General features: G+C 42.0%; 1 protein-coding gene across 2 annotated transcripts; it reads right to left on the reverse strand.

The window, feature by feature from the left end:
* Positions 1 to 2,437: 2,437 nt before the first annotated feature.
* Positions 2,438 to 18,747, reverse strand: ZC3HC1 (zinc finger C3HC-type containing 1). Of its 2 annotated transcripts, none has more exons than XM_060107597.1 (10): positions 18,535 to 18,747; positions 16,707 to 16,818; positions 13,664 to 13,814; positions 13,022 to 13,105; positions 9,012 to 9,139; positions 7,847 to 8,004; positions 6,841 to 7,084; positions 5,785 to 5,997; positions 5,115 to 5,321; positions 2,438 to 2,877 (listed from the first exon to the last, which is right to left on the reverse strand). In XM_060107597.1, exons 1-10 carry the CDS (start codon positions 18,678 to 18,680, stop codon positions 2,809 to 2,811), a joined length of 1,512 nt encoding a protein of 503 aa, XP_059963580.1. In that variant the 5' UTR covers positions 18,681 to 18,747; the 3' UTR covers positions 2,438 to 2,808. The 2 variants fall into 2 exon arrangements, with proteins under 2 accessions (XP_059963580.1, XP_059963579.1); XM_060107596.1 differs by having other exon boundaries at positions 5,785 to 6,027.
* Positions 18,748 to 22,331: the final 3,584 nt, after the last annotated feature.

Genomic DNA, 22,331 nt, shown 5'->3' on the forward strand with positions numbered 1-22,331 from the left:
AAATTCTGCTTATTTGCTCAATGTTCCTTCAGTCTCAAATATCCTTCTTGTATTTAGTGTCTACCATGTGCAGGGCATTTTTTTTTTTTTCCCCTCTTTGCGGTACGTGGGCCTCTCACCGCTGTGGCCTCTCCCGTTGCAGAGCACAGGCTCCGGACGTGCAGGCCCAGCAGCCATGGCCCACGGGCCCAGCCGCTCCGTGGCATGCGGGATCCTCCTGGACCGGGGCACGAACCCGTCTCCCCTGCACCGGCAGGCGGACTCCCAACCACTGCACCACCAGGCAAGCCCCTGCAGGGCAGTTTTAAATGTTGAGATGATGAACAAGACAGACAAGGTCCCTGTTCTCATGGAACATACATCTCCAGCTCATCTCCAAGGCCCAGGCCAAATCCACACCTTCCCCCCAGTTCTCTACAACTCCTTATATTCAAAAGATGAGAATTCTTTTATACTCCTGGAGTACTTAGCACTGTTTGTCTTGTGTAACATTTATGTACAAACATATCTTCCAGGCTGGACTATAAACTTTTTTTTTTTTTAACTTACTTTTGGCTGTGTTGGGTCTTTGTTGCTGTGTGTGGGCTTTCTCTAGTTGCGGCGAGCAGGGGCTACTCTTTGTTGCAGTGCACGGGCTTCTCAATGCAAAGCACGGCCTCTAGGCTTCACTAGCTGTGGAATGTGGGCTTAGTTGCTCTGTGGCATGTGGGATCTTCCTGGACCAGGGGTCGAACCCGTGTCCCCTGCATTGGCAGGTGGATTCTTAACCACTGTGCCACCAGGGAAGTCCCTGGACTATAAACTTCTTGAGGGTGAAAACCAGGTGGTCACTCACCTTTGCATTATATAAGGGCTTGGACAGTGCCACACACATGGAAGAAACTTAATGTTTCTTGAGTCACATTAAATCTATCCCAATCTGCTTCCATTTATGATTGAAAAAACATAAAACCAAAAAAAGAGTGGAACTTTGCCTACTTTAAAGAAAAGTAAAGGGCCTCCCTGGTGGCGCAGTGGTTGAGAGTCCGCCTGCCGATGCAGGGGATACGGGTTCGTGCCCCGATCTGGGAGGATCCCATATGCCGCGGAGCGGCTGGGCCCGTGAGCCATGGCCGCTGGGCCTGCGCATCCGGAGCCTGTGCTCCGCAACGGGAGAGGCCACAACAGTGAGAGGCCCGCATACCGCAAAAAGAAAAAAAAAAAAAAAAAAAACACCCCCACATTATTATAAACTGAAACTTAGGCTTGTAGTCCATTTGAATACCTTGTGTTAATGATTCTACACTACTCCTTAAGAAATCGTGATCTAGAGGCTATGAGCTTCTAGTGAGCAGACTTCTACATAGTCACTTGTCAGCAAATGGCTTCCCACTCTGGGCCAGAAGTCTCATTCCTGTAACATTAGAGAGCTGCCCATTAATCAGCCTCTAAGGGGACAATGGAGACTGGAGAATGAACAGTCAAGCCTTTCGTTAGTGCCAAAGGCAAAAGAGCACCCCTAGAAAAATAACTTTGAAGCAGCCTCTAACGGGCTTATCCATGGATGGAGGCTTGATTTAGGAAAGATATCAACACTATTTACCCTTTTAAAAAGTCAGGATTGAAAAATGACAAATTTTAAATCTGACATATATGAGAAAAAGGGACTGTCCTTTAGACAAAGAGGTTTATGCAACCCATGATCTTGAATTGGATCCTGGTTTGGACAAATCAAATGTAAAGGACATTTTTGGAACAACTGGGAATTTTGTATATGGACTGGGTATTAGATGATATTAAGGGATTATTAATTTTTGTTGGCTGTAGTACATAGAAAAAATGTTCTGTTTTTTAGAGATATATCCTGAAGTTTAGCATGGGTGGAATATTATATTACATATGTTCTTTAGAATACTTCAGTATAAAAGAAGTAAGTTATAAAACCAACCAACCACAGTCACTAAAAGAAAGTACAGCATTCTGGAGAATAGCTAGTTTCCTTCATGCTCACTTTCTCAGTGGTTAGTCTATTTAGTTGGGGCAGGTCAGGGTCAGCTTCTCCACCATGGACACCAATGCTCTCCACCAGCAGTGAAAGAGCCTTGGGGAGCCCCACTCAGGGGAGCCTTGCATTAGAAGGCACATGGAGAGGGGTCTCTTCTGAAGAGCCTTCCTCCCTTTGTTATAGTCTCTTATTCTGTTATTATCAAAGTGAAGAGAGAAAATTATCAGCTTACCATTCACTATAATACATCAGGAGATCTCGTGATATAATGAACAATGTCTTGCCTCTGGTTTAGGAATACTTCTTTGACTAGAATCACAAATAAATTCCAGGCTTTGCAGCCAATCTGAAAACTGAAATTTTGCCTTTGTTTACTGCTCCACTGTAGTTTTCTCAGTCTCAGCTTCCTTTATGTCAGCCCATTAGACAAGGAGGAAAACAGTTCTCCAGCTGTGAGAATCTTAACAAATATTTTATTAACACATACTGACGTATTCCTGGGATATAAGAGTCCTCAAAGCACTGCCCCCACTAAAGACACTAAAAATGCTCAAGTCCTGGGTCCTGCGTTGAGTTTTGGAACCACGCACTCCTTGAACAGAGCCAGGGTCGCCCTACCTCTCCCAGCCCACATCCCTGTGTTGCAAACAGGTTTTCCCCGAGTCAGATGCAGATGATGACATGCATGCCTTCGCAAGGGCAGGGGCTCCTTATGATTAAACCAGAACGGAGAAAAACTTAGGATCAGCTGCTCAAAAGGGAATTCAGGCTTCATTTTTCAAAGCCACTCATTCCACTTCTCTGCAGGAAGGGCTGGAATATCTTCAGGATGAGCATAAAGATTCCCACTGCCGGAATATTCGGAATACCTTCCTTGATTTCTCAGAGAGACTCTATAAATAGAAAAGCTCATTATTAGAGATTATATTATTTTATAGAGACAAAGGATGGGTAATAGCTTTAAGGCGTGGTCTGTAAATTTCTCCCACAATGATCTACGTATGTCCAGGAGTGAGTAAAACCAGTTAATCTTATATTGTGCTACATATAATACACACCTAAAGCCAGACTAAAAATCAAGAAGCTTGAGTCTACTGTTAGATTACTGCTAACATACTCGGAGCCTCTAAAATACGGCTTATGTCCTCCTCCAAGCATCCCTATGTGTCCTAATCTTTGAATGTGAGGATGACACTTGTAACCCAGCATCAGTGCAGCACACATTTTGCACTGATTTTGCGTCTGTGATGCTGAATGGGCCCTATTCATCATCTCTTGTGAACAAGGATTCATATTTACAAGATGCCTAGCGGGTGCTAACAGTCTAATCTAAGGCCAAGGAATGAAACAAAGTTAAATGACCCTGAAGAGTTTAAACTATGACCTTGGCCTTCTCAGACTCATGATTTAGCCAGCAAAGCTAATAATAGGAGGAACCTCACTGCCACTTGATCACGTCTGTGAAGTGACCTGAGATTCTGAGAAATGGTGTTACAGGGCGACCAAACAGTTCACTAAACGGTAGAAGTTCTCAGTGAAGCAGAACACCTGGTTCTCTCTGCCTTTGAGAGTCACAGTGAAAAGCACAGGGTCTCAGTGAGAGCACAAACGTATCTACCAAGATAATCCATAAAGTTCGCTCCAATTTCGGACAGAAGACGACATTGTCACTGTTTTCTTATACTCTTTGCAGCTGAATGTCTCAATAAAATAAAGTTCCAGGAGGGAAAAGTTTGAACTCTTACTGGTGACTGAGGGCAATTTAGTTAATACAGTGACACAACTGAGAGATTTAAGTTGAAAAATAGTATAAACTTTTTTCTAACTTCAAGATCCTTTACTGCAGAGCCTCTAAGTTTTGTCCTTCCCAGTCACAGCAGCTGTGGGGAATCTTAAAAGACAAGTTGCTAAAACGGACCTTCAAAGGTCCCACATGCCACGCAATGTGGCCAAAAAAATATATATTTTTTAAATTAATTAAATTAAATTAATTAATTTATTTATTTTTGGCTGCAGTGGGTCTTCGTTGCTGCATGTGGGCTTTCTCTAGTTGTGGCGAGCGGGGGCTACTCTTCATTGCGGTGTGTGGGCTTCTCATTGCGGGCTTCTCTTGTTGCAGCACACGGGCTCTAGGCATGCGGGCTTCAGTAGTTGTGGCTTGCAGGCTCAGTAGTTGTGGCGCACGGCCTTAGTTGCTCTGCGGCATGTGGGATCTTGCCAGACCAGGGCTTGAACCCGAGTCCCCTGCATTGGCAGGCAGATTCTTAACCACTGAGCCACCAGGGAAGCCCCTGAATGCACATTCTTGGGCTTCTAGCATCACTATAGCTCCCTCCAGTGGAATTCTGTATTCTCCCTCCAGTGGAATACAAAACTACGAATCTGGGAATGCTTCTGATGATAAACATCTGCTGGCAAGTATTATTTCACTTTGTCCTTGGAGGTCAGAAATTATTATATTTACACTAAGCAGGTTACATGGCAAATTTGGGAATGAGCCAGTAAAGGAAAGAGAATGCAGTTTTTGTGATTCCTTAATGCCCACCCTCCTCTCACTTCCGTCCTTTGCACAGAGCAAACACTTGAGTTGTTTTCTCAGCTGTCATGACGGGTTTGCATTTACCCACAAGTGTCACCAGCAGCAGTCATTACTGTGATGGCAGCTGAGGGTCAGTGCACATGCCTGGGGCCGCGGAACACAGCAAAGTAACGTGCCCACCATGAGGAATGAAATCAAGGTCGTGGTGGCAGAGCACAGTGCTCCATCCTGTCAGCTAAGTTAACTGGCCAGGCTCCAAGTGCAAGTGACAGTAACTCAGATGGAAAAAGCAGCTGCTCTGCAACACCAGCAGCAGCCTGTTATCGCTTTCTGTTTCTGTATTCTTTTTCTACTTCGAGTCATTTGAGTGGAGAAGACAAAGAATTTATCAGAATTTGGTGGAATGCCATATGCTAAACTGCAGAAAGAATGAACCAGTCCCATGTCTGTTCTCTAGGATGAACCCAGACTGAGTCTACCTTGACTTATGAAAGCTGTGGGCAGGCAGGGTGCTAATTATAGGACCAGCCTCCTCTCCTCATCCCATAAACAGGAAGTGCTGCACATGGTCAGGGCAATGGCTTATCTCACCATGGAGTCGGTTTCAGCTGGCTGGTTAGACTCTTTGTGGGCCAAGAGGATGTTCAGCACTGCCTTCCAGCCTGGCTCTGCCGGGGGGTTGGCATCCACCTCAGTTCCACCATTCTCCCTGGTTTCTTTTCCAAATGTGATATTCACCCAAGGACACCAGTCTCTATGCTGAGAAGTGGGATCAAAGAAGCTTCGGGAAGATGTGTCCTGAGAGAGGAGGAAGAGGAATCCGTGTTAATGAAGGGCAGATACTATGTAAGTTCAGGGAGGCATTGCTATAAATTGTCAAATCTAGAATCTCACAATGCCCACATGTCTAGTTTTACATTCTCCTTTAAACTTCGCCTGTGTATTTCCCTCTCACTTTTAAAATTCTTTTACTCCCTCTGTGTTAAACCATCCCTTATCAGGTCTATCCTCTTTTCTCACTACTGTCCCTTGGGCAAGACAAATTTATTACGTTGCCAGAAGACGTCCCAAAGAAACAAATGGCAAAACCCTTAAATTTTTTTCCCCTCTGGTCACCCAACTGTCCCATCTTTAAACTTATTCTCATGGCCTCCTTATAGCCACAGGACCAGTTTCAGCTCATGCCTGCTTCTCTGTGCTGCATGGTGAGGGCTTGGGTGCTGCTGTGCTCAGGGACCTCCGCACACGCAGGTGGACTCACCGAGCTGCTGGAAGAGCAGAGGCGAGCCCGTTTGGCTCTCCGAAGAGGACTAGATGGCACTTCTAGGCCAGTGGTGTCTCCTGTTCCCATGCTTCGTGTCACTGGGCGGGTTCTGGTGGTGGGGCTAGCGGCCTCTGGCTCAGGACGGTCGACAGGACTGGAAGAGTCCCAGCTTCGAGTTCTAGAGACAATGGGACCTGGGCTCCTTTCAGCCTGAAGGAAAGGGGAGATGATGGAAGTACCCTAATGACATAAATAACTACGGTCAGGAGAAATATTTCTAGAAGCATTTGAAAGCTAATATTTTTAAAACTATAAGAATTTAGTTTCTGAACTGTCTACATAACTAAATTCTTCAAAGAATATTAGATTTCTATACAAAATAATGAACTTAGCATCTCCATTGCAACTGGTGATAAAACCACTCGGTAATGTTCTGGTCAATGTGGTTATAAGTGAAGTTTAACCTAAGTTAATTATATAACCTAAGTTAATTTCCAACTTTTCTGCCAACAACACCTTTGGTAAGAATGCTGTTTTTAAAAAGTCCACCCTGAGGGCTTCCCTGGTGGCGCAGTGGTTGAGAGTCCGCCTGCCAATGCAGGGGACATGGGTTCGTGCCCCGGTTCGGGAAGATGGGAAGATCCCACATGCCGCAGAGCGGATAGGCCCGTGAGCCATGGCCGCTGAGCCTGTGCGTCCAGAGCCTGTGCTCCGCAACGGGAGAGGCCACAACAGTGAGAGGCCCGCGTACTGCCAAAAAAAAAAAAAAAAAAGTCCACCCTGGGACTTCACTGGTGGTCCAGTGGTTAAGACTCCACGCTCCCAATGCAGGGGGCCCGGGTTTGATCCCTGGTCAGGGAACTAGATCCCACATGCTGCAACTAACAGCCCGCATGCCGCAACTAAAAGATCCCACACACCTCAACGAAGATCCCGTGTGCTGCAACTAAGACCTGGCACAGCCAAATAAATAAATAAATATTTTTAAAAAAATAGAATAAAATCTGAAAAAAAAAAAAAAGTCCACCCCAAACAAACCAACTAAGTCTATACCTGCTCTGAGCCTGGGGAAAACGTGGCATCCTGGCTCCGAGTCATCATCCTCCGAGGAGACTCGGGCACCAGAGAGAAGCGCTCTGGCCGGCACTCAGAGCCTGGGATTGGGGAGCTGGTCAGACCAAAGGAGGCATCCAGGTCGGTCATGGATGACTCGATCTGCTGGAAGCCCCAGAGCCCCACCTTCCTCATACACTGTGAACATGTTATCAGGGAGAGCTGCATGGGTTCCAGCGAAGAACTAGGTAGGAATAGAAAAAAAAGTCCGTTTTCTCAGAGGATAACATTTTCAAGGGACTAAGCATAATGATCTGTGAGTATGCTTCATCTCATCAAACAAATCTCTGAAACAGGCCAGGGGACTGGGAACCACCTCCTCTCAGGGCCTTGTCCTCCGATCCTAGGACCCAGCTTCATCATCTCTCACGTATTTCCTACAGAAAGATCTAGGGGTCTTAGCATACTCTCTATGGCAACCTATTTTAAAGGTAAGTTTTATAAATTTCTCATGTCCCTTTTAAAGTTTTTCCGTGTAAATGAAAAGTATTGCTTAATCTACCAAAGAAAGCATATTTAAAGTAAATCAAAATTGGTCTGACAGTCTTCTGTCTCAGAGGGAGTCTGTGCTGAACTGAGCAGCTGGAATGCAGACACCAGCTTGGGGCCTAGAGGATTCCAGCTGGTGCTTCCTTCCACAGTTCTTATCAATTAAACTGATTTTTCCTTTCTAAAACTAGAAAGGAGCTTCACTGTTTATAGGAACACGAATTCCCAGCTGGGAAGTGATAGTAAAAGAAACAAAGTTCAGGCGTGTTCAAGAATTCCTGAGTTCTAATTCTGGTTTTGTTACTAATTCTTCCTATCCCTCCTCCGCCCCCTTAGTTTTTCTTTGTCCCTGTTTTTCTCACAGGAAACACCATGTGATCTCCAAATGCTAGGACTAACTGCTGTGTATGGGTATATAATGTTGTCACAGTTTATGTCCCCAGGCAAATTCACTAACCTACACGCCCAGCCACACACGGAGAGAATACAGGCAGTGACGTGGATTTGGATGATGTCTGAACCTAGTTTGGTTGCAGTTTTTCTCTCATCAGTTGGGTGATCAAGTTCATCTTCAAGCAGGTTCAGGAGAAGACTGATCTTGTCTTCTGTCAAGCACTACAAAGGAACCAAGAGAAAAGACTTAAAGTTTCAACCACCATGAAAAGTCATAGATAATGATGTACCTAGGTGGTACAAGGCAAAAATCATGAAAAAAATGACAAACACGAAGACAATTCTCTTCATTGGAGAAGACTTACTTCCAGCACAGGCTAAGGTATCACACAGAAGCTTTCTGAACTGCCCTGGATCTTCTGATTGAGAAAGGGAGCAGTGTTCCTGGAACTACCACATCTTCTCTTAGTACTAACTTGTTTTCAAATTACCAATTGCATATTTTCCCTGAAACCTGTAAACTTCAAACCCAAATAATCACAACAGACTACTACTAATTTCTTGGCCTGGCAATGAATTTACTTTTGACACCACAAAAGAGCTTGCCACAGTCTTTACTTTTGTTCTAAGAATAAGAAAGCATTATGACAGGGTGAAAAAACTTTCATTGGCTAGAGACAGGAGGACATTTATAATAGGCGTCAGAGGCTAACAGTTTGGTGCTAAAATCCACAATAGCTTCTCAACTTGAAGAAGCAAAATAATAGCTTCTATTTCCTACAGTAAAGTTTGTCTTGACAGAATACCCACAGGATGATGAAATGGGACAGTAAATATTCAGTTTCAAAGTGCAGACAGGACAGAGCATTTCAAAATTTCTATTTACATGGGAAAAGGGAGTTTATAACTTCTCCAGCACTTTCTTTGGGAAAATGGTATGTGATAAACCATATGAAGCCACATTTCAGTATCTTCTGTTAAATAGTTTAAGTAACAAATTGAGATAAAATTGAATTTACGCCACTTAAAGAATCATATCTAAAAGTCTAAATGGAACTCACTTATTTAAACCCTCAAGTCCTCTTTACGGTAGAGATTGAAAAAAGTTAAGAGTTAAGAGACAAACAAGTAGTTCTCTTCTTAGCTATCTGTAGCCTCTTGTCATTAAAAGAAATGCTTCATGCTGGCGACAACTGAAGGCCACTGTATGCTAGCCAAGAAAAACTCACCATAGTTTTTAAGTCCTCTGGCCTCAGGGAAGGAAGCTGGAAGTCCAAGTGACAAAGGCTTTGAAAACGATCTAGGAATTCACTAACAAGAACCGCAGGTTCATCCAATGGCAACATCCCAAATCGATCTGTGGAAAAAGTAAACTGGGAGATTATATTGGTACAAATTATAAAAAATAAAAAGCATGTATAGAACAACAGGGGAAATGTAAATTGATGATATTTGATGAAATTAAGAAATTAACAATAACACCTAGACTTGTGATAATCAATTAAAATAATGTAACTGAAGTGCTAAAAATAGTTCCCAGTGTACAGTAAGTGCTATGTATCACAGTTACTTCATCGTTATCATCATTATTTATCACTTGTTTTTTAGGATTGTTTTAGGTATTGTTTTTAGGTTTAATCTCAGTAATGTTTTATTTTCCTTGAGGGCAGAGACAGTATCTCACATAATTTACAGATTTCTCATTACTCCTACCAATATATATATATATATATATTTTTTTTAATTAATTAATTAATTAATTAATTTTTTTGGACTGTGTTGGGTCTTCATTTCTGTGCGAGGGCCTTCTCTAGTTGTGGCGAGCAGGGGCCACTCTTCATCGCGGTGCACGGGCCTCTCACTGTCGCGGCCTCTCTTGTTGTGGAGCACAAGCTCCAGACGCACAGGCTCAGTAGTTGTGGCTCACAGGCCTAGTTGCTCTGCGGCATGTGGGATCCTCCCAGACCAGGGCTCGAACTCATGTCCCCTGCATTGGCAGGCAGACTCTAAACCACTGCACCACCACGGAAGCCCCCAATAGGTATTTGCTATTATTAAATAATATTAATTTTCTGATGCTAAAAGATCAGTTATCAGAGTACTGATTTTTATTTCTCAACAACAAAATGATTACAGTATGGTTTTTAATATCATTTGATAGAGCTAAACTTCTAGTACTTGGGGTCTTAAAATGATTACAATTTCTTGGGTCCCAGAATCAAATGCCCTAATATTTAAAAACCTTATCATCTCACTCTAATACTATACTTTGGTTCCTAGAAACCCCATAATGCAATTTTCAAAAAAGAATTAATTTACTTGATGGGGGCAGGGAAATCCTTTCACAGTGTATATGTATATCAGATCATCACATTGCATACTTTAAAAAAAATAAATTTATTTATCTAGTTATTTTTGGCTGCGTTGGGTCTTCATTGCTGCTTGTAGGCTTTCTCTAGTTGCGGCGAGCGGGGGCTAATCTTTGTTGTGCCGCGCGAGCTTCTCATTGCAGTGGCTTCTGTTGTTGTGGAGCACACGCTCTAGGCGCACGGGCTTCAGTAGTTGTGGCGCATGGGCTTAGTTGCTCCACGGCATGTGGGATCTTCCCCGACCAGGGCTCGAAGCCGTGTCCCCTGCATTGGCAGGCAGATTCTTAACTGCTGTGCCACCAGGGAAGCCCCCTGCATACTTTAAATATCTTACAATTTTGTCAATTATACTTCAATAAAGCTGGAAAAATAAACAATAAAAGAAAAAAATTACTGATTTTTTTGGATAGAGCTGTGATAGTACTTTTGTGATTATGTTTAATTTTTGGCCACACTGTGCAGCATGCGGGATCTTAGTTCCCAGACCAGGGATCAAACCCGTGCCCCCTGCATTGGGAGCATGGAGTCTTAATCACTGGACCACCAGGGAAGTCCCTGTGATTATGTTTAAAAAGCAGAGTCTCAGGAAAGGTTTCTCAGAAGAAGTCAGGTCTAAGCTGAATTGGAAAGACCAACAACAGTGTGTAAAAGTAAAGCCCTAGAGGATAGCACATGTGGGGAATTCTAAATAGTCTCACAGGGTTGGAACACAGTATTCCTAAGGGGAGACTAGTCGGAGACACGGTTAAAGTATAGACAGCAGCCAGACCATGATTTTATTAATGTATGTGATAAGAAACTACTGGAAGATTTTTTAAAAGGAAGAAGTGAAAGTGATATTATAGACAATATGCATTAGTTTAGAGCAGAGACTAAGGAGTCAATCTGGATGCAAAGAAATAAGCTTAGCAGACATTAAGGTGATTTAAAGTAGTAATCCCCCTAAGATATGAGTGGCATAAGGATGGACAGAAGGAGCATCAATGTTGAATGAAGGAACACTATCAAGCACACCAACATCTGCATAATGGGAGACACAGAAGAAGGACAGGGAAAGGGGCAGAAAGAGTATTCAAAGACATACTAACTGAAAACTTCCCAAATTTTATGAAAAACAGTAATCTATACATCTAAAAGCTCAAAATCTGTGTAAGCAGAGAAGGGAAGAGCGAATATGCTAAACAGAATCAGAGTAGGAAGGAAGTGTACCAAGTACAGGAAGGATTGATTAGCACTTGTGATGACACATAACTTGGTGAAAAGGGTGTTCAAGTTACAGTCACACACAACGATCATGTAGAAAGATGGTTTGACAGGAGGTTCTAAAATGAATAAGCTAGTTTTCCCAAACGGAAAGTTAACTAGATAAACACTATCCCTCATCTCCTAGAAGACTAAAAGTTTAGATGGCCCTACTTATTATAAAGCTTCAAACATGCTACATTTGACAACATGGATTAATTAAAAAAAGTTGACTCCCCCTACAAAAGTAGGTTGCAGAATATATATAGAATGATAACAGTCATAGAAAATTTTAAAACAAATAAATAGTGCCATATATATTGCTTCTAGATACATGTAAATGTTGTAGATATAGAAACCATGTAAGCAAATCATGGACACCAAATTCAGGATAGTAGTTATTACAGGACAGGGAGGCAGGGAATGAGAGTGGGGAAGACTACACAGCTGTATCTGTAATTCTTCCTGATTAACAGAAAGAAAGCAGGGTGGGGTGGTTTTGCAAGGATAGCAAAATGTCAGTATTGGTGGGGTTGGGTGGTAGATACAGAGATGTTTCTTATATTATTATTATCTACAATTTTTTCTATACTTGAAACACTCCACAATTTTAGAAATTACTCAAAAAGTTAAAAATAAAACAAAGAGACACTTTCTATATTCAAGGGCAAAAAATATTCCTTAAGAGTTTATCAAATTATTTAAAGTTGGGACTTCCCTGGTGGTGCAGTGGTTAAGAATCCGCCTCCCAATGCAGGGGACACGGGTTCGATCCCTGGTCCGGGAAGATCCCACATGCCGCGGAGCAACTAAGCCCATGCGCCACAGCTACTGAGCCTGCGTTCTAGAACCTGCGAGCCACAACTACTGAGCCTGTGCACCTAGAACCCGTGCTCCACAACAAGAGAAGCCACAGCAATGAGAAGACTGCATACCACAAAGCAGAGTAGCCACCACTTGCCGCAACTAGAGAAAGCCCGTGCACAGCAACTAAGACCCAATGCAGCCATAAACAAACAAACAAACAAACAAACAAATAAATAAATAAAATAGTAAAAAAAAAAAAAATTTCTGATTCTCAGTTTCCTCACCTAAAAATCAGATTGATATCTACCTCCCACGGCCCCTGAGAGGATTAAACGGGATAATGTATGCACGATTAAACCTTTGGCATGTCAAATGCACTTAATAAATAACACAATAAGTGAATGAATATTAGTTCTCTTGTAAAGCGCAAATAGACAGGAGGAAAAAGAAACTTCAAAGGCTAGATTTTCGCAAAAAAATAGACAATATGAGAAACGCAATGACCGGGGGTGGGGATGAACTGGGAGATTGGGATTGACATATATACACTAATATGTATAAAATAGATAACCAATGAGAATCTGCTGTATAGCACAGGGAACTCTACCCAATGCTCTGTGGTGACCTAAATGGGAAGGAAATCCAAAAGAGGGGATATATGTATACATATAGCTGATTCACTTCACTGTACAGCAGAAACTAACTGTAAAACAACTATACCCCATTTAAAAACAAATAAACAAACAAGCAAAAAACCAAAACAAAAGAACCCCGCATTGACCAAGAAGAGATGGTAAATGGGAAATTTTGTAAATAAGTACCTGGAGAGGGGCTGTCTGGCCAGAAACAGAACTTCTCATGGGCAGTACACAAGGCTTTCTTCAGCTCAGCACATCGTTCCTTATCTGAAACCCACATAGATAACAATGCCTTAAAAACAATGTCTTATATAGATTCAAAATCCAATGACCAAAAGCCTTTAAGAGTATAGATACAACTAAGAATTAAAATAACTCAGAAAAATTTTAAAGATATGAAATATTAGCAACGGAATCATCTTAATATTTTTCACAAAACAAGTTCTAAATCAAGATTCTAAAAGCAATAACAAAGGAGATATCATGTATCTTATAAGGCAGGCATTCCAAAATGTGAGCCTTCATAAAAGTCCTGTGTCTCTTAGCCTAAGTATAAATTTCGGAACTATAAAATAAACATACTGCTGTTAGTTTCCCAGAATACACAAAGTCAGGTTCACTCTAAAGTAGCTGAGCTTTAAAAAAAAAAAAAAAAAAAAGTAATGACTAAAGCTAGTAATTAGGGTGAAGACAATCACAAATACACCTTGTTATATACAGCAGTACACATTCTTTGATCAAACACAAGTGACTGGTCGTTTCAGAAAAACTAGTATAGATATCTTTTGAATATGGAGAAAAATGTAATTTGTACTTTATACTTACATCTGTCAAAATCAAAAGCTGGTTGTAAAGTGGCACAGAGAAAAGCTTGACAGCTGGAGCACTTCAGCAGATCACATTCAACTGTGACCCAGCCATATTTTGCACAGACCAGTGGAGACAGCTCAGGGGGCTTACCTGCCCATTTCAAAGAGTATTCACATTAAGAAAAACAACATGTATGTACATTAAAATGAACAAGTCAGAAATGAAAACTTTAACTCAATGTATATAGGAATAAACACATTAAGAGGAAAAGCAACAGGGAGCCCTATGCATTTTATATGTTTAAAATGTTTATTTTATTATTGGTTGTGGGGTACAGTAGAAAAGCCATTCACTTTTGCTTAATATTAAATACTAGGGATTTGAAAACACTAGTGACAGCACTGGGATTTGCCTAAGCAGTAAGGGATGGTGAAGGTCAAACAAGCTGAAATATTTTATCACTCATCTCTGCTCTCCTATTGTATCACATCCACTTTTGCCTTCTGAAGAATAAAGTCAGTAAAATTAATAATATTCATTATTCCTCCCTGCCCCAAATTTGATTGTTATATACTAATGTGTGTGTGGTATGTGTGTTTTAAGTAAGCTGAGAACATCAAGAGTATCTGTAAGTATGTGCATGGGAAATATGTCCTAAAATATTTATTGATCTTTAATATTCAACACTCAGCTTTTTCTATTTTACCTATAGAGCTCTTGTTTTACAGAGCACAGGAAAAAAAAAGCATAAAACTTAAAAGATGCAGGAAAGTTCTATATTTTTACAAGGGATATAGGAACTTGAAAACATTCTAATAGCAGCAAAAGGAGGACTGAAGGCTAGAAACAGAATCTAAATATAAATGTTAAAGGAGTTTGGATTATGTAGAATAAAATTAATAGAATCACTTAACTAGCTTAAGTTAAATAAATAATTATATCAAAGTGGCAATCAATTTATATCCAGTGGGAACAAAAAAATAACAAAAGAAAATGATTTTAAATGTTTTGTCAATATCAGGAATTAATCCAAAGAACAGCAGAAGCATGGTTAAAAATACTTTTCCCTTCCTGAACAATTCAGTCCTAAAGCCACCAGGTGGTGAGCAAGGCAGAGGATTAAGCCAGGAGGGTAGGGGAGAGAGCTCATCGCATGGTGTCAAAAGCCAAAAAAAAAAAAAAAAAAAGCCAAGTCGGGTAAAGAGGGAGTCCATACAGAGGGGGACCTACCTTGGGGTGCTGTAGCCAAGTGGGGTGTAAAGAGCATCTACATGGGGCTCCCACTCACCAAACCAGGGGCAACTGGAATCTCAAAATATATAATAGTAATGGATTATGACCCATTGAATAAAGAAGGAAATCATGAGCCCATGCTGCTACAATAAGTTACATAAAGTTTGATGAGGAATGTGATATTTACATGGTTTCAAAGCACATCCCCACAAAACAGTTTAATTACAAAGGAGGAAAAAGCTACTTTACAATGGAAAACACCGACAGACACTCCCTTAATCAATTGATCAAAATGATGATCGTGGGTAAAGGGACAGATCAAAATCATGTGCCACCTGATAGGATGCAATGAGAACACAGCGTTACTTCTGTGATATTCCTACATAACCTGAATCTAATCATAATGAAACATCAGACAAATGCAAGTTGAGATACACTCTATAAAATAACTGGCCTATAATCTTCAAAAGTATTAAGGTCATGAAATTCAAGGAAAAACTGAGGATTCTCAACTGGATCCTTTTGCTATAAAGAACATTATTACTACAATTGATGGAATGATTATGATGTAAGGGTTATATGGTAGTAATTTATTATGTGAATTTCCCAATTTTGATGGTTTCACTGTGGTTATGTAAGAGAAAGTCCTTGTTTGTGGGAAATATTTGGGGGTGATGAGGTGTCACTTTGACAACTTACTTTCAAGTACTCACAAGGAAGTTCTTTGTAACCTGTGCAATATTTCTATAAGTCTGTAATTGCTTTAAATTAAAAACACTCTAGCAAATAGAAAATGGCAAAAGTGATGTGATGTCAGTTGAGATCTAGCTTCTATCTTGCTCTCTCTTGCTTGCTCACTCTGACTGAAGCCCGTTGCCATGTTGTGAACTATCCCTGTGATGAGCCCACGGAGCTCCAGCCAAAAGCGAGTATAGAACTGAAACCCTCAATCCAGCCATGAGGGAATTAATCCTGCCAACAAGCATGTGAGTGAGCTTGGAAGTGGATCCTTTCCTAGTCTAGCCCTGAGATGACTGCAGCCCTGGACAACACCTTGATTACAGTCTGAGAGAGATCCTGAACCAAAGGACTCAGCTAAGCTGTGCCTAGATTCCTGATCCACAGAAATTGTGAGATAATAAGTGCTTGTTGTTTTAAGCCACTAAGTTTTAGGGTTATTTGTTGTGCAACCATAGATAATTTACAAAGGAAAACCTTGAAAGAGATAGGAAGTGTAGTATAATGTTAAAAACATTAGGTTTGGTGCTAAAAGCCTTACAACCAGGGGACCCGAACCCAACCCCCAGGCCTCTGCCTGTTAGGAACCGGGCCGGACAGCAGGAGGTGAGCGGCGGATGAGCAAGCGAAGCTTCATCTTGCTCAAGTTACCGCCTGAACTCCCCCCACCATCACCCACCCCTGTCCGTGGAAAAACTGTCTTCCACAAAACGGGTCCCTGGTGCCAAAAAGGTTGGGGACCGCTGCCTTACACTATAATTCCAGCTCTGCCATTTGCTAGGAAGTTGACCCTGGGTAAGTCACATAACCAAGTTGAAACTGATAATGTATGTGGAAATACTATATACAAATGTTAGTTATTATTCCTTCTTCTCTCAGGTTCTTAGTTTTTTCTTCTGTAAAAAAGAAAGGTTAGATCTCAAATATCCCTTTGAGGGCTAACATTTTATGATGTTAATTTTCCTAAAAAAATTCTTACCAAGTTTAATTCTAAAAATTAAAAACATCAGAGAAAGTGGTGTTACTCCTAGAAGAATAATTCCAGAAGCAGGCAGAAAGTGCAACTCACTAGAACCAAAAAGGATATAGAAAAGGTTTCCACTCTGCTAAAGAAGGCTTCTTTGCTTGTAGATTCCAGTGGAGGTTCTTCTGCTCGTGGTGATCCATTAACTGACTGGAATGTGGCAGATGTGTCCTTCCTAAAATAAAGTGGCAGAACTACTGGTAATCCTTTCAAGGCATCACTTTGCCTAAACGTTTTTTAACTTTTTTTTTTTTTTTTTTTTTTTTTTTTGCTGTACGCGGGCCTCTGACTGTTGTGGCCTCTTCCGTTGCGGAGCACAGGCTCCGAACGCGCAGGCTCAGCGGCCATGGCTCACGGGCCCAGCCGCTCCGCGCCATGTGGGATCTTCCCGGACCAGGGCACGAACCCGTGTCCCCTGCATCGGCAGGCGGACTCTCAACCACTGCGCCACCAGGGAAGCCCTGCCTAAACGTTTTTTAATCTAGCTTCTCTGCACATTGTATTATCAATCATGCCACTCTGGACTTTAACCTTTCTAAATATCATTTCAGTCAGGTAATTTTTCTGTTTAACACTGTCAATAGTTTCACAATACTTACTAAGCAGAATCCAAATTCTTCAGACTGGCATTCAAATCTCTACAGTTTGGCCATAACTAAGTTTCAAGCAATTTCTACCTTGACCATGCTCCACTAATCCCATACTGGCAAACTATGCTATCTCACTCACCGCTCTCCAACAGTATTTTGCATAATTTTCATAAACACAAAATAAGACTCAAGGCTTCTGTGCATTATCCAATTTGAACCACCTTAGAAATTTAACTATTTTAACAGCAGAAAATGACAATTTTGATATTTCTACCTGGATTGATCCTTGCTATGCACTTCTTCCCCAAAGGAACTAATTTGAAAATTTAAATCAAAGTAAAGAATTTTAGCTATTTCCTGAAAAAATTCAAGGAGAAAAAACCCAGCAAAACAATTCTTTTATATTCAGTGAAAGACATTTCAACAGCACCTGGGAAGTGTAGAGGGAGGAACTGCTGAAGACAAAAGTAATTTTAATAAAAGTAAGATTACACCAACTATTACAACTCAAAATAAAGTAATTTATTCGAAGAATCCTTCTGAGAGTGACAGCCTCAGGGAGGTGTGGATCTTGAAAAAAATTCAGAGCTTCCACGAACTTGGATAGAAAAAAATGACATTTATTTTGGTAACCTCTAACTGAAATGTAGCATTTCCTTCCATTATGAATGAAGATAATTTAAAAAACCACAGTAGCATCAGCAGTACCTGTAAATTTGTCATCAATGGAAATCACAGGTATTTTGTCACATTATGGTTGTTGCACGTGTTTTGAAATACTGTTTATGCTCTCGCTACTTCGAAATTATGGTAGATAACAGATCTATTACTAGATATTATTTAACTCTTGATGCAGCATTTTACTGCATCACTTTTTTTCTTTTACTTCTTGATAACTGCATTCCAACGTAATTGGTATCCTTTATAATCCTATGTAATTTACTTTAAGCATTTAAAAATATAATTCTGAGAAGGTGTTCATAAACTTTACCAGGCTGCCAAAGGTGTCTAGGACTTAAAAAGGTTAAGAAGTCTAAGAGAAATCAGGTGCGCATATTCAGTTGGCGGTCCTGTCTTTTTCCTTCCTCCCAAAACCTGTTTTAAGGCAAAATTGCGCCCAGTACCTCCCGAGTAGAAGATTAAAGCCGACTAAGCGAAGGAACCCCAGTCTCTTCAAGATCCCGAGTCGCAGCCATTCCCATCGCCCGAGTTACAAACCCAGGGTATCCTACCCTGGCCTGAGTCCCCCAAACCCTCTCCAATCTACCGTCGCCAGACCCAGGGTGGACTCGCGGACTCACGCTTCGGCGCCTCCCTCTTCCGGGGCAATCCCCTCATCTATCAGCTGCCGGACTTTCTGGGGAGTCCCTTCTGGGGACCGAACAACTGCACTACAATTCTTTTCGACCCCCGCAGCAAACGTCGGCCCCTCACTGGGCGCCGCCATCTTGGTCCGTTTCCGAGTTGCTTCCCCGCGCGTGTGAAGGCTCAGGAACTTCCGTTCTGAGCGGTTAGGATCCTCTTTTGGCTTCCCACGCGTTGGCCCAAGCAGCCTCTTGGGTCTCACCGCCGGGCCCAGCCCTTCCTGGCCATTTTAGAACGAGGTAGGGACTTCCCTGGCGGTCCAGTGATTAAGACTACGCGCTTGCATTGCAGGGGGTGTGGGTTCCATCCCCTGGTCGGGGAGCTTAGATCCCGCATGCCCTGCGGCGTGGCCCAAACAAGCAAACAAAACCGAGGTAGACCCTCGCGGGAGGGCTCTGGTTAAACACCAAGATTAGTCGTTTCCTTTATGTACGAGCATACTTGGCTTGATAAGAGGTTTTTAGAGCGCTGTCTCCGAGTTCAGCAAGGTTGAGGGGCCCAATTTAGTCTTAAGGTAATTAACTGATAAGACTCTCCTAAGTTTGGGTCTTCCTGGTGGCGCAGTGGTTGAGAGTCCGCCTCAGGGGACGCGGGTTCGTGCTCCGGCCTGGGAGGGTCCCAAATGCCGGGGAGCGGCTGGGCCCGTGAGCCATGGCCACTGAGCCTGCGCGTCCGGAGCCTGTGCTTCGCAACGGGAGAGGCCACAACAGTAAGAGGCCCGCGTAACGCAAAAAAAAAAAAAAAAGTCTCCTAAGCTTATCTTTTTACATGTGAGGGAATGGCGACCGTCCCTTGAGAGTAAATAATTTAGAATCCTTAGAAACCGTGTTACGGGTGGGTTTAGAAGTCTGGCGTTTGCCGTTATCGAACGCTTCTTCCCTGCTTTGTCCAAAAATTATTTATTGAGGGTGTCCTACTGACGCTGTCCTCGGCGCTGGCAATGACAGCAGTGAATAAAGGAGACGTAATTTTTAGTGGAGTTAGACATTAAAAAAAATACGTTTTCCTGAACTTTTGAAATTACAAGTGCTCCAAAGAAATCCCAAGGGTTAGGGTTAGGGTAAAGGAGGACCTAATTCAGTCTACAGATTCTCCCGAGAGCATCTGTGCTGGAGTTAAAATAGATGAGATTGTGGGAAAGAGATCTACACAAACTCTAACAGCATCCCAAACTGGAAGAAGTTTGCCTCATATAATAAACAGAAAAAGGAGACTGATGTGACTGAGCAATGGGCAAAGATAAAAGTGCCTCGTCCCCCCCCCCGCCAGCTCACTCTCTGTGCGCTCCTAACTTCAGTAGTTGTTCCCGCCCACCAGGACTTTCAGCCTATTGATCTCAGCCTTTCCATTGTTCCGAACAACACCACCTTGTTTCTTCTCTCCTCTCCTTAGCCAGTTTCAGTTCGTTGCCAATCATTATCATCATTCTTTGCAAAATTTGAATATGGACAGATAATTAGTTAATATTAAAGACTTATTTAGTTTTGTTATATGTGATAATGGCACTGTGATTATGGTTTTTAAAAGTCCTTACTGGGAATTCCCTGGTAGTTCAGGGGTTAGGACTCGGTGCTCTCACTGCTGAGGACCCAGGTTCCATCCCTGGTCGTGTAACTAAGATCCCACAAGCCTCGCCTCGTGGCCAGAAAAAATCCTTACTTATAAGAGATACGTCTTGAGGTGTTTATGGGTGAACTAGTATGATGTCTCGAATTTGCTTTAAAGTTCTGGAGGAAAAGAAAATGTGAGGAGCATAGATGAAAAAAAATTTTTTTAATGTTTATTTATTTACTTATTTGGCTGCTCCAGGTCTTAGTTGCAGCACTTGGGATCTTTAGTTGCAGCATGCATGCAGGATCTAGTTCCCTGAACGGGGATCCAACCTGTGCCCCCTGTATTGGGAACGTGGAGTCTCAACCATTGGACCACAGGGGAAATCCCATGATGAAAAATGTTTTTAATTGTTGGGTTTGGGTGATAGACTCATGGGGGTTCGTTATATTATTCTTTCTATTATTGAGTATTTTTGACAATGTCATAATAAAAAAGCAAAATATATAACTGAAAATAATACATTCTCTAGAATGTACTCTCAATTTCTTTGGACCTTTCTTGCTTTGTAGTACTCGTTTGGCAAAACCTCAATCACAGTAGAGTTCAGCGTTCCACCACTCTGCTCCTGCACCCTGTCAGCTGAATACGGTTAAAGAAAAATGCATGGCATGCTGACTTGTCTGTCCTTGTATTGTCGACCTCAAGTGGGCCCTTAATTCTGCCCAGTAATCATACTACATTTCCCTAGTGTACCTTCTCTCCTACTTTCATAGATGACTTTCATGTTTCTCTCCTCAAATCTTCAGTGTCTCTTCCAATCCATCCTGTCTGCTGATGTCCTTGTTTCCTATTTCACTTAAACAATTTAAGCAATCAGAAGAAAACTTCCACAGATTACCACCACCGCATCTACCCGCTAGCATGTGGAATACTGAGAATTTTTTAAGTTCCCACATTCCCATGATAGTAGCCAGAAATCAGAGCCAGTTTTAAGTTCAGTCTATTGATAACTCACCCCAGTGAACATGCTTTTGCAAGCCCAAAGACAACCCATTGATTCTGAAAATCAGCCAATCACAGACTCACTTCAGTACACACACCTCCAAGTGCCAACCAATCAACAATATTCTCACGCAAGTTATCACTTCTGCAGAGAATGTCAACACACTTAGACCTCTGAAAGGTCACCAATCCCTGAACTCCCCACTTTCTCTAAATCCAATATAAGATTAGCAGTTTGGTCTTCTCTAAACCTGTGCCTGACAAGTATGACTCTCACTGCCTACAGTAAGCAATAAATGCAGCTTTGTCTTTTCATTTCATATATTGAGTGGTTGTCTTATCCTCTGATAGTACTTTACCTTTCCTCCTGTTACTATAGATCAGTGGTTCTCAAATGGGTGCAGTTTTGCCTCCCAGGGGACATTTGGCAATTTCTAGAGACATTTTTGGTTATTACAGATGGGGTGATGGTAGAGGCTGGTGTTGCTGTTAAACATCTTACAGTGCACAGGACAGCCCCTCACCACAAAGAATTAGCTCACCCCAAAATGTCAAACGTGTAGAGATTGAGAAAACTTGCTGTAGTCTGTGCTCCTACATAAGGCCAACCTTGTACACTCGGCATAGTCCCCTCTTGCCTACTCAAGGACATTGCCCAGTGATTCTCCCCTCTACCGAACATTCACGTCAGCATTAAGATATTATTTCTCCCGTCTTCAAAATGAGACAGAACAAAAACCTCTGATTGCAGTTCCTCGTCCAGATACCACTCCATTGTTCTGCTCTCCTTTACAGCAAAACTCCTTGAAAAAAATTACCTATTCTCACTGATTCCAATATCTTCCATTCTCCCCCTCATTCCCTCTGCTTCAGCTACACTGGCCTCCTTACTAGGCCTTGAATTTAACAGATGTAGTCCTGCCTTGAGACATTTGCACTCCCTGTTCCCTCTGCCTGGAAGGCTCTTCCAGACACCCATGTGACTTTCTCCCTTACCTCCTTCAATTCTTCGTGACTTCTTTATTCAAATGTCACCTTCTCAGTGAGACCTACCCACATCACTCTACAGACACTTGCAACTCCTCCCCTCCCCACACAGACACCTGGAATTCCTCTTCCACTTACCCTGCTCTGTTCTTCTCTATAAGGCTTATCTTCTTATAGCATATGTAATTTT

This window comes from Mesoplodon densirostris, chromosome 9, assembly GCF_025265405.1.
Source record: "Mesoplodon densirostris isolate mMesDen1 chromosome 9, mMesDen1 primary haplotype, whole genome shotgun sequence".
NCBI lineage: Eukaryota > Metazoa > Chordata > Mammalia > Artiodactyla > Ziphiidae > Mesoplodon > Mesoplodon densirostris.

What these genes read in the sequence shown, in the direction of transcription:
- ZC3HC1 (XM_060107596.1), bottom strand. Translation starts at nt 18,680, where the DNA reads ATGGCGGCGCCCAGTGAGGGGCCGACGTTTGCTGCGGGGGTCGAAAAG. An exon ending in CAGAGGACTTAAAAACTATG is followed by an intron (nt 8,005 to 9,011) that starts GTGAGTTTTTCT and finishes GTTCCTTTGTAG; the next exon opens with TGCTTGACAGAAGACAAGAT. An exon ending in TCTGCTCTTCCAGCAGCTCG is followed by an intron (nt 5,322 to 5,784) that starts GTGAGTCCACCT and finishes CTCCTCTCTCAG; the next exon opens with GACACATCTTCCCGAAGCTT.